This window comes from Mus caroli, chromosome 3, assembly GCF_900094665.2.
Source record: "Mus caroli chromosome 3, CAROLI_EIJ_v1.1, whole genome shotgun sequence".
In the NCBI taxonomy this organism is placed as follows: domain Eukaryota; kingdom Metazoa; phylum Chordata; class Mammalia; order Rodentia; family Muridae; genus Mus; species Mus caroli.
The window spans coordinates 132531028-132544015 of NC_034572.1; the positions used below are offsets into that span (position 1 = coordinate 132531028).

At 43.8% G+C, this 12988-nt stretch overlaps 1 protein-coding gene across 4 annotated transcripts in view; it reads right to left on the reverse strand.

Moving 5' to 3' along the window:
- Positions 1-6635, reverse strand: part of Rap1gds1 (Rap1 GTPase-GDP dissociation stimulator 1) — a 151656-nt gene extending 145021 nt beyond the window's left edge. For 2 of the 4 annotated variants that reach the window (XM_021157709.2, XM_021157708.2), the window contains exon 1: positions 6463-6635. In XM_021157709.2, the coding sequence (XP_021013368.1) occupies positions 6463-6466 (4 nt within the window). In that variant the 5' untranslated portion in view covers positions 6467-6635. The remainder of the gene's footprint in view (positions 1-6462) is intronic. The other 2 variants (XM_029474994.1, XM_021157710.2) reach the window with 1 other exon arrangement.
- Positions 6636-12988: the final 6353 nt, after the last annotated feature.

Sequence of the window (12988 nt, forward strand, 5' to 3'; positions counted from 1 at the left end):
GGGGGGGGAGTGTATTGGGGACTTTTTGGATAGCACTGGAAATGTAATTGAGGAAATTACCTAATTAAAAAATATATATATAATAAAAAAAAAGAAAAAAGAAAAATAATAGCTTCATTTTTCCCCTGGCTCATAAGTCACCTGTTTTCACTTGTTGGTTTTTGTTTGTTTGCTTGTTCTGTCTTCAAGAAGTCAATTCCAAACCGCTTAAGAATTTAGTTCTGTAAAGCTGCTTTTACATAGAACAGTGATTAGAAAGAGAATTTCCGAAGAAAGTATCATCTTGTATAACCTGAAGTGGCATCAAACCTCTCTGAGCAGCACAGAGGCTGATTTAACCAGCTTAGAAACTCTGTTCTCCAAACACACAGTGTTTGAGGCCTACTGTTCTTCAGGAGCAGGTTTTTCTGAGAAAAGCAGTCAATCCTTATGGGTATCCTTTGACTGCCACCAGGAGAGACCGGGATTTGTACTCAGCGATTGAACCAACCCACGGTTGGCACTGTCTATCCCTATCAGAGTAGAAATTAAAAACTTGCAACTTGTCTTACTACATGGGAGCCCAGTGGGTTAGCATCTGTAAGGTTATAGTTGATTTAAAAGGAGTAAAAAAAAAAAAAAAAAAAAAAAAAAATTCAGGACACAGGAGAGGTTCTGACCTTTAAAAAAAAAAAATACTACAAATAGCAAAGGAAGAAAGAAAACAACTGAGCCCCAAGCTCATGTCTTTGAAAACTAGACTTCCCTACATATTTGACGTTCCTAATGCATCTCATCTCAAAGTCAATGTAAAACTCACAGAAGAAATACATAGTAAAATAATGTCATCTGGACCAATCAGAAGTAAGAACTGATCTACCTTGGGCAATTGCTGTGTCGTCATCTATTAAACAAGATCTCCATGAACACAGAAAGCGTAGGTATACCTGTTGAGGTTTCATCCGTTGCTATGTATTGTAAGGCTAAATACTGGCCCCCAAGGTCTGGTTGTCCCCAGGGATGCACACCAAGTGATGCTATGTAACCTTGCCTCCCAAGTGATCCCTGATTGGTCAATAAAACTAACCACAGACTGTAGCTGGGCAGAAGAGAGGTAGGCAAGGCTTCAGCTCCAGCGACTTGGGGTCAGAGGCATAGACCATGAAGAGAGCAGAGAGAAGGTGAGATGAGGTAGACAGATCATGAGAACAGGGCAATGAGGACAGCCAGCTGGAGCAGGAGCAGCCCAGATGGAAGTCATATATATATCAGGGTTACTGACAGGGAAGTGGACAAGGCAGCACAGAGGGCTGATACCTGCCCAGCTCTAGTGCTTTTAAGGCCTATGATACATATAAAGGTTTTATGTCTTTTATTTGGGAACTAAATGATCTAAGGTAGAGCAGAAACCCCCAAATAGTATTTACTACAACACAGACTTTTCAAGCCAAAACTACAGTTGCAGCCTCTCTCTCACAAGCTCACTAAGAGCTGACTGAGTTATCAGTTGGAGGTAGCTCATCTGAATGCCAGCTGGGAACTGTCAAGAACACAAGAAGTCTTTAAATGCCTCCTATACGAGAGCTAGGCTCATTAGGAACAGAGGCGCACAGAACCCTGGGCTTAACACTCAGCATATCCAAAACAAGAAGAATTATATGCACCTGGCACTACCTATGTGGAAAAACTTCATTAGAGCGCTGCACTAACCAATGAGTATCTATAATCAATGCTGATAATTTGGTGAGTTGGAACCATAATTAAGTGTCATGTGACCTTTTGAAACAATCTGTACCACACAAACTGTCCAATCAATATTACCGTGTTTTGAATTCAACCAAAAGATTGCAGTTGTTTGTTTTCGTTCGTCATATATTTCTTTTTTTTTTTTTTTCTGTTCAACAGTCTTGACTTTGCCTCCTGGCCTGAAAGTCTAAAATATTTACCATCTGGTCCTTTACAGAAAAAGCTTGCCAACGTCTGCTGCGTGGAGGTGTTATTCCCAATACCCGCTCTCACCTGAGACTGTCTCAACAATGCAAACCAACTCAATCAGAAATGGGAGCTGCCCCAGTCATTATTTTTTAAACAAGCTCTCCAGATGATTCTTAGGCAAGCAAGCTAAAATTTGAAAATGACTTCTTTAAAAATTAAGATTTTTAGAATGTTTTATCCTCTTGGAGGAACTATTTCTTTGAATCAGTATAATAGGGAGTGTGTCACCCTATTAACTGTTAAGAAGATTAAATTTTAAGTTCTATAAAGTGCAACATGATAACTGGCATCCACAGGGGGTAACTACTGCTTCACTGTGGCCTGAAGACTACTGGCCCAGGAGACGTGTTCATTCATTCTTAGAAAATCTGAGAGAGTTATTAAAACCATTATTAAAAATTAAATGATAGGCAGTTAGATAAGACACATTAAAACGGGTATTTATATTAAGCAAAGCACATTTTTCACCATAGTTTATTATTGTGTCCATGAAATTATTATTTCCATAAGGTGAGCACACAATATAATCACATTAGCAAACTGATAATCACTAAAGTTAAATCTCAATTAATTATATATTCAGTTTAACTTTGAACTAAAATGAGTTTCAAACAATTTTTTATAGTGTTGTCTAATAATCTGGTAGATACAAAGTTGTAGCAAGTTTTTTGTTTGTTTGTTTGTTTGTTTTTGGTGCGTGTGTCTGTCTGTCTGTCCATCTGTCTGTCTATACAACAGGTATCTAGTATCTAAAGTCATTCTGGAAAGAAAAGAGGGGTTAAAAAACCACCAGAGGGACTGTGAACTTCACAAACACAGCTGGTCATAGCTTGTAGCCCACTTTATAGCCATCCCCTTTATCACTAGCCTCATCCCTGGCTTAATTCCAGGAATTCTTTAAGTAACAATCCTGTATAAATAAATGCACCAAGCAAATTCCATTCCTCTGCAGTCTGAATACAGTCCCTATCTTAGCCCTAGCAAACTGACCCAAACACTTGAGCTGCTTTGTTAAGAAGAAACTGCCATTTGAAAACTAAAGAAAAACACCATGCAGAGACAGAATGAATATAAGCCATCTGAGATACTGGGCATATTTCAAACCTGAATTTCAAATATCGTAAAATTTATAATCAAAACAGACTTTGGTTTAGATGATTTTGCTCTCTCTAAAACTAATGTTAAACCAGAATCTCCAACAGAAGATACCACAGGGGTTTAAAACCAAACAAACTATATACTATGCTACGACATAGACATAAGAGAAGGGAATGTCGAAGAAGTGTGAGGGACTACTGTGAAATTACCACTATGGTCAGGTAATAGAACAGCAACCTTCTGCCCCATGAATACATTTAATGGTTGACTCCCTCAACAAGTGCAGACTTCAGCCCAGCATTTCAGACCTACCACTATTTGGTGACTGGTTTTCACTTCTGTTTCCCAATGTTTCTGTATTTTTTTCTAGCTAAACAAGGCCTTTTATAAACTTTCCTACAAACATCTCTAACCTTCCCTATCTATTTTCATCTTACCCCACACCCCTATTTCCAGCAGTCTCATTTCTTCCGTTTTGAAGCCTAACTCACCTTCGGTTCACATACCGTTTCTCTAGAACCTCTGCATCCATCCCCAGCATCTTCCCAATGTATGCAAAGATACTTTGTATCATTTGCAGATTTTCTCATGTTGAATAAAGACTTTCTGTTGCTGTTTGAGACAGGATAACTTTTCTTTTTAATCCAGCCAGGCAGCCCAGGATGGCTTCAAACCCATCAGTCCTCTTGATCCTCCTGCCTCAGCCTTTCCTCCATTGTGTTGAGAATACAGGTGTGTGCCTTTACGCCTGCGACTCACACACTTATTTTTAGTATAGTTATTTGTGGCTCATATGGTTCTGGAGAGTATAGGAAACCGTAAGTGTGTTTGTATCACTCATTCTTGCCTCCCCACCGTACACTCCATAGGATGGAGTTTTGATCAATATTGGGTTGCAATAACATATACACTTATAGTAATTAAAGTTACAGCTGGGATCTGTGAGGTTATATAGAAAATACTTGCCATTTTCTTATGGAGAAAAGCTATTGCCATAAAAATACCCTTTAAGGGTTCCAGCTGGGACTCAAATATGCACAAGGCTCTGGGGTTTGCTACCCAAGACAACAAAAACAAAACAGACTACCTAAAATAAATAAAATGCACCTTATTGATTTCTTTAAAAGACAGTTAAAAAATAATCCCTCCCTCCACCATTAATTTGTATATCTTAAGAGTTGTCATAACTTCTGTGGCTCAGATATAAAATTATCTTCCAAGGTTTTAATGTTTTATTATTGTATATACCTCCCGATCTTACAACGACATCTTAATCACTGCAAATAGCATTATAGAAGGAAACTATATACCTAAGGTTGCCTTCAAAACCCATACCCTGCAATAATGTAACCAGTTTTTAACGAAAGGCCTTACAGCAAGACATTTTCTATACTTCCATGTCTACCAATCCATGCCTACGTTTAGGGCCTACGTTTCAAGTTCAAGAGCGGGAAGTACACGCCAGTGTAAAGAATAATTTGGCCAAATTTTATTGAACACCTACTATGTGAAAACTCTCACAAAAGACACAAAACTTAAGACATAAAATGTCATCTTCTTATACATAAAGTTAAACGCTCAAAACAACTAAATATGCAAATAACTCCATTAGACATTATGTGAGTGCTATTTAAAACAAAACAACAAAACTTCTAACAAGGTACCCCAAGTGCTAACAGGAGGGACCATAAACAAGAGTTTCTGAGAAGCTTCAAAATAAAATGGGTTTGTATTTGACTTTTCCCCCCTCTTTTTAAATCACCCATCAGCATTCAAGGTTTGCAAGATTATTAAGTAATTTAATCTGTTTTAGGTATTTTTATTCCCTAATTTGCAACAACAGACCTTGGATATGTACCCCCACTGGAAAAAAAAATACCGATTCAACATTTTGAACCTTTAGTTAAAATGAGCTTTAACTAAATCTCACCTTTAAAAAACTGAGACTTGTTTCTATACCAAAACCGTAAGTATAATTAAAAATCTTCCAACACGCAGATTTTAATCTGTAATCTGGATTAGTATTCGTTAAAAATTCTATTCCTAGAGAAAGGGACGAACAAATGGGACACTGATTTTTTTTTTAATAGAAATGTTCCGACTGTCAGTGATACTCACTTGGAAGACAAACAAGTGAAAATAAAATTCAGGGGCATGGGTGTTTTGTTCTGTTTTGTTTCATTAAAACCACCTCTTTCTCCCCCAACGGTCCTCTTCCTACTAAATGACAAAGATCTGACTCAAAGCTAAGAGTATTTGGTCTTCCGGGAAAGGCTACCACATCATTTCTAGGATTCAGATACTTCCTTGAGGGTTCTGTATTGCCATGATCTAACTCTAAGAAGCACTGAGCACTGTGTTGACAGATGAAAGGACCACATTCATAAATAACTTGCCCAGAAGGAGTGGGCAAAGTCCGTGTGGAGGGATGCCGAAGAAGCCAGTTTTTAAAAGGGGAAATTACGATAGACGCAAATTATGAAATAGAAGCAAACTGGGGAACGTGTACTGGGCAGATGATCTAAGTTGTTACTATCAAAGGAAACTTTTCGCCCTTAATTACAGAAGAGATGGTATCCGGTGCTCTTGTAATTATGCACAGGTAGGCAATATCTGGGGAGAATCTCACGTTCAAACATAAACAGTTTTATAAAACATTTGCATTGAAGTATCCATTCTTTTAGGATTAACTATAAATACAATGGAACTAGAATCAGATTATACAGATTTAGGCAGGGGCAGCTGGGGCAGAACAGGCAGCATGTAAATTCCTTAACAATGTGTTCCAGGGCACAGTTTCCAGCAACCGGAGAAATCCAGAAAACCGCTTGAGGACCGGAACTGTGCACTCCGTAGTCTCCCACCACTAATTCAACAGCTAGCGGCTCCCGCCAGCCTCGCGCTGCCCACGGCGGCGGCGAGCGAGTCGCCACCTCCACCTTGGACACTATCCGCTCCGGCACTCGGCTGGCCATCGCCCTCCCAAACTACTTGCCGGCTCTCCCCGCACCGGCGCCGGCCGTCGGCAGGCTGGGGAGGGAGCGATCGCGCCCACGGGAAGGAAGTTCCGCCAAGTGGTCGGGCTCGCCCTGGGACCGAGCCTGCAGCACCGCGGCCTCCCAGCCCCGGGGACGCCCCGCGCGGCCGGGCGCCGGCAGGAAGCGTGGAGGAGGGGAGGCGAGCGCGGAGCCCGCCGCCGACCCCACCCCGTGCGCGACCCCGCCGGCCCGGCCGCCCGCGTGCGCCCGCCTTCCCCCGGGGAGGGCCGCCGCCCCGCACCTCGCGGACCCGGGGACCCCGGCAACTTTGCAGGAGAGATGCACTGCCACCCTGCAGCACGCCGAGGGCGAGAAAAGAAAATGTCAGGCGATGACGGCCGGCAGGACTCACCCATGTTCCTCCCACAGGGTGAGGACCGGCAGGGCGAGGCGAAGGGTTCGGGTGCGGGCGGCGCGGCTCGGCGGCGGCGGCGTCCTCCCTCTACCTCCGCGTCTCCCGCAGCCAGGGAGGGACCCGCGGGGGGCGGCCGCCGGGGAGGAGCAGCGGCTGCGGCTGCGGGCGGCGCGGCCGCGACGGGGACGAGCGGCGGGGGGCGGGGCGGGGCGGGGCGGGGCGGGGCGGCCGGGCGCAGCCTGCGGCAGGCGCGGCTGCGAGCGAGCGAGCGAGCGAGCGAACGTGCGGGCGGGCGGGCTGGCGCGGAGGCGCCGAGCTGTCCTGAGGAGCGCCCTCCCGACGCGCGGCCGAGCGCCCCGCCCTCCCCGCCGAGCATGCTCAGTGCGGCCAGTGCTGCCTCCTGCCCACGGCCGGCGAGGCTAAGCCCGCTGGGGGCCGTGCATCTGCAGACCCGAGCGGTGTAGCTGGGTGGCTGTCGCTCGAAGGGCAGAGGCAGGGCTCAGATCGCCGGGCTGCTGGGACGGAGCCTCCCAGGAGGAAGTCTCAGCCCTGAGCGTGCCTGGCAGCGCACGCCCCAGGCGAGCACGTGCGGGGCGGCGGAGCAGGAGGACGTAGATGTCCGCGGGCTTGTCCCCAGGGCGCATCATGTTGTCCTGCGGGGCTGGCGGGAAAGCCGGTCCAGCGGAGAGCGGTCGCAAGGTCACCCTAGGCGAGCCAGTGCCTAAAGCCCTTTAACCCGTCGGGCGGGACCCTACTGGCTGTGTCCGCCTCACTCCCAATGTGCCGGGGAGGAAAGACGAGATCAGAAACACTGAAAGTCCACCTACGGGTGGGGGTAACTCGGTGGAGGACGAGCCGCCCGGGGATTGTGACGGAAATGCTCCCACCTGCTCGCGGGGCTCGGGGTCCCTGATTGGGCTCTGCACCAAGAAGAGACAGTAGGATTTCTCTGTGTAGCCCTGGCAGTCCTGGAACTCACTTTGTAGACCAGCTGGCCTCGAACTCAGAAATCTACCTGTGGAGGGAAAAAAAAATAGAAGGAGAAGGAAGAAGAAGAAGAGACAGTAGGAGACCTGCAAGTGTCCAGACCCCTGCCTGCCTGGACTTTATTCCAGGCCCGTGGCGATCTGTAGGAAGAGGCACTGCAACTCTTGCTGTCAGAAGGGGCTGTTTCTTTACCTGTGACTCTCACAGACCAGACGCTAATATTACAGGCACAGATCACAAGAGCATCTCGATATGTTAGGTACTGGGATTTCATGTGATTTTTTTCTGAAATAAAAATGCAACATAATTAAAGACAGGTGTGATCTATTTACAACAGCTCAAGCGTAGACTGATACAGATGTTAAACACCCCGTTCTTGGAAGAAAACTACTCTTCCTGTTTGTCTATAATTCATCTTGCAGAAGGCTGTTAGGATTGTTGTAATAATCTCTACACACAGGGTTCAAACTAAATTACTGAAGATCTGGGGCCCAGAAGACAAACCAGGGCAGGACCACACATCTTCTGAGGGCACCTCTTCCAGTAATTTCTTTGCCTTGTAGCAATATGACTCTAGCTTTCACATATTTTCCCTACGTGCTTATGTGTCCAGTTTTCCCTTATTTATAAGGACACTGGTCATGAAGGTCGGGAAGGCCACTCCCAATCTTGACTCTGGTGTCTGCAATGACCCGATTTCTGAACAAGGTCACATTCCGATGTCTTAGGGATTTCTGCGTGATGGCTGGGCACAGTCCAGTCAGTAAGACCCCAAGTCTAGAGACATGCACGTGCCTCGTTCTGCTTCTTTTTCCCAAATGTTTGCAAAAGACCATGCTAGGCCTTTCTACTGCTTCACATGTTTGATCGCTCTCTCTTTCCTTAATTTTCACAAATGTCTTCTACATTCTCTGTTTCAAGTTGCTTTAAGTTTCCTGTTACTTCCTTTGCTAGCTAATTACATATCACAATAATTTCAGGGTATGCCTAGCTTTCATTTGCATGTATGCATTGAAATTGGAAAGGCAGCTGGGTTTTTGTCCTCCCACCTGGCATTAGTCTAAGCATCATTTGTGCTCCTCTTGCATCCACAAGCCACCCCTTCAACTTTCTCACCAATTAAAGGCACAGTGCAGGGCAATCATGATGATCATGTTGAACTCCAATACGTTGACATAACTATAGTGAGACTCTTTTGGACTATACCTAGAAGTGGCTCATTTAAGGAATGATGTAATGCCTCTTGGGTTGTTTTGTTTTGTTTTGTTTTGTTTTTGAAGTGTGGTCTTGCTATATATAGTCTTGGCTGGCCTACTCACTGTGTAGCCCAAGTGATCTCACAAACGTATCAGTTCTCCTGTGGCCTCTCCAATGATAGGATTAGGGAATGTGCCAACATACACAATTCTTTCTTCTCCTTTTATAGGAATATAATGATTTTTAAAATATTTTTGTCTAAAACAGTTATTCTCAACCTATGGGTCATGACCCTTGGTGGTGGTGGTGGGGGGTGTATCAAATGACCCTGTTACAGGGGTCACCTAAGACCATCAGAAAACACAGATATTTATGATTTGTAACTAATAAAATTATGAAGTAGCAACAAAATTATTTTATGATTAGGGGGTCACCATGAGGACCTGTATACAACATGAGGAACTGTTTTAATGGGTGGCAGCATTAGGAAGGCTGAGAACCTCTGAGTTCAAAGTTACCTGTATGAGGAGCCCTTCTATACCATTTCATCCAGACTCTGCACACCCACTTTATATCCGCACCTCTGTACTTTATGTCTCTTCAATATTATCACTAGAATGGCGTGTATTTTGCTTTTTAGCGATCACGTTTAAGCATCAATCCTGAAAGACAGTAATTTTTGCCTTTCCTTTTTGGCCGTTGGATCACCAGTGCTGAGAACAGAGCTAACAGAGCAAATGTTTAGTGGAAGTTACTGCATAATTAAAAGTCTTTCAGTTGTCTCTATGATTTTATCCTAAAAGAGAGCAAGAATGATGATGTTAAGAACACTGGCTGCTCTTGCAGAGAACATGGCTCCCATTCCCAACATCCTCATGGAGGCTCACCATCATCTGTAACTCTTGTTCCGGGTGATCTACTGCCCTCTTCTGGCCTCCATGGGCACCATGCATTCACGTGGTACACAGAAATACTCTGCAGTAAAGCATCCATATACGTTAAAGAGGAAGAATGGTGTTGAGATTTTTCCTTCTAAGAATAAAAGACATTATAAAAATAAAGAAATAAACTTGGCACCTCACAGTGAGAACAGTTATTTGTAGAGAGACTATCTTGTGTATCGTATGGATGCTTCACCTGTCAATTCAAAAACCTAAGGCCAATAGGAAAGGGTAGAATAGAAGGTGGGACATCTGGGAGGAAGAAAGAATTCTGGGATAGAGCCAAGCATGGGAGATTCACCCAGGAAGATGGGACAAGATGGACACATGGTACCTGAGCACAGTCCCCTGGCAGGATGTAGAATAAAATAAATGGGATAATTTAAGTTATGATCTAGCTATATGGCCAATCCGTTTATAAATATATTTTGAGTCTGAGTTTTATCTCTGGGAGCATGGGGCTGAGAGGAAAAACCAGACCTAAACTTCTCCAGTTATTCAATAACTAAATATAACAACCATTCTATATTATTTTATTTTAAGAAGAAGTTTCTCTACTGGCTTGAGTGTCGGACTGTGTTCTCTCTTTGTGTTCCTAGATGTCCCTGCTTTCAAACAAGGTGAACGACGAGAACAGTTGCTTACAGTACTCGTCATGAACACAAACAACGACCAGGAAGATGTTTCTTAAGTCAAGAGGTCCTCTCAGAAGTCAGTTCGATCCCCCCACTGCAAGATAGGCAGTGGCACGATTTGAGTGGGCCTATTAGAAAGTGCAGAGGAGGTTTGTAAGGTACAACTTAGAGGTTGACAGATTCCTCCATCAAGTGTGTCCATCTGTATCCTGTTCATTTGGATAACAAGTTCTTTTGGAAATTGACATGGCTTGAGAAATGGTTTTTATTTGAGAGGAAGAGCACTGAGGAAAATATCTGTGAGAAAGATAAAACCTCACTAAGTAATGCCTTTTGGAAGGCGATTAAAATCCCTTAAAGGAGACATACTGGGAGGGACCTGCACAGAGGATAGACGGGAAGAGAGAGGATGCCTTTCTACCAATCATAGGGAGCCAATTGCCTCTTCCCCAAGATGCTTGGAATATTGTTTGAAGGGATCTCACTGGAGGAATCAACTGAACTTTACCGCAATAAAAATGAATGATTTCACAGGGATGTGTTCTACCTAAACCATTTCTTTTTAAAAGTCCCCATTAGTGAAATTAGGCTCTTCCAGATTGAACTACTGGAATGTTTGAACCTTATTTTAGGCCCTGTTCATTGTTCCCTATACTGTTTAATTGAGCATTAACAATTTTCTAAGTCCTGTGGAAGCTAAAGTTTCCTTTTCATATTCTGTCAACTCAAACTAATGTGTATAGATTTCAAAAAAAAAAAATTATGGACCTGCATTGTGAGACCTGAGGTAAGAAAGACTTAAGAAGTTCACCTGGCTAAGTGAGCATCTTCTGTGAGCTCAGTGTTAATGTGCCTGTTACTTTTCTCATCCATGTGATGAGCTACCTGACATCAGCAACTTAGAGGGGATAGGGGATTTGCTTTGCCTTATAGTTTAAGAAGATACAGTCTGTCGTAGCATTGAAGGCATGTCGGCAGGCGCTGAGGCAGCTAGGGATTTGCTTCTGCAGTTAGGAGGCACAGTGATAGATGCCGGTACTGGGGGGACTTTTCTTCAGTCCAGGCCCCCAGGCCATGGAATAGTGCTACTCACAATTAGGCTGGGTCTTCCCACCTCAGTTAATCTAGAAACTCTCCTAGCAGGACCAGAGGTTTGTTTCCATGGTGATTCTAAAACCCCCATCAAGATAACAATGCAAGAATCAGACTCAAATAACTGTAGGTGCGTGTTATGCAAAGTGAGGGTAAGACCAGTCTATTTTAGAAGTCTCTTCCTGTTCAAAAATCTCCTAAGTCGGTGAATGAAAAACAGAAAGAAAAGAAGCCAAAGATGACTTCATAAGAAGGTATTTAAAGGAAGGGTAGAATTTTTCTTCGGGAAATGACGGGGTGGGGGGGAGGGTAATTTCTTCCAACAGAAGGATGCATCATGACCCACAACACATATCACATCAATCACATTAAAAGAGTAGCTTGTGAGAACTAAGATTTCAAAAATGAAATTAAGTTTGTTTGAGAGACAAATTTCGAAGGACTGAAGAAAACCAGACAGAAGAGTTTTAACTTGATAAAATTGAAAATAAGGAACCCCTGAAAGTTTCAGAGGAATGCAATAATATGGTTAAAACCAGTGAGGAAAAAGCCCAGTAGTACCATCTAAGCTGTACTGAGAATGTGTGTTGCTGTTTAGGAATTAGTGCACCGCTACAATAGGGTACTATGGAAGAACTCCTAATAGACGGAATATTTTACTCTACCAGGGAAAAGCTACATGGGGTACCTTTAGCTAGGCAGAAGGCTGTAGTGCACAGGTCTAGACACAAGGACCTGCAAGACGTTTCTGTGGCTTCAGTGAAGCAAGCAAAGATGTAGGAGAGTTCATGAGACAAGAGTAGACAAGAGGACTCACCAATCTCATAGGGCCTTGGTAGCTAAATAGAGGATATTAACCTGAATGCAGCAGAGAGGCACTCCCAGAGAGGTTTTTGCTGTGGTTGTTGTTTGTTTGGGTTTTTCGTTTGTTTGTTTGTTTTTTAAGACAAGGTTTCCCTCTTTAGCCCAGGCTGTTCTGGAAGGAAGGAACTCTGTAGACCAGGCTGACCTTGAACTCACAGAGATTCACCTGCCTCTGCCTCCCAAGCTCTGGGATTAAAGGTGTGCACTACGATCCCTGTCATCTCAGAGAGTTATAAAGTTTGAAATTGTTGTTAAATTTATAGTCAAGTTGTTTCAAGAAGAAAATGGCTAAGAAGGAAATCCAAACAGGAAGTTGGGAGATTGTTGGGAAACTTAAAATATTCTGGGTGAGACTCCTGGCCTCAAGACTGAAGAGCCTTGGAGGGAGACAGGGCAGAGAGATCATAAAAGCCAGAGGTGGAGAATGACTTCAATGAACGGTTTCCTGAACTCACAAAACCTCACAGTGACTGTTACCACGAGCACAATCTCAAAGCAGACAAATCCCAGCAGAGGCAGGGGCCTGGGCATGGAGCCCCACTACTACCCGAGGAGCTATTGGCCCAAGAAAGCTACTGGGAAAGGCAGCGTTTTCTTCAATGCAGCCTTTGTTGTACGGACTTTAGGCCCATACTCAAGAGTACTGAGCTTCACCTAACAAACAAACAAAAAAACCCCACAAAACTAGTCCAGAGGTGAAGTGGCTCTGGGAGGAGGTGGGTAATAAGGAATGAATACTCAAAATGTATTGATCACAATACATTACGTTTAAGTATCAAAGAATTAAAAAAAAATTTTTTTTTTCGA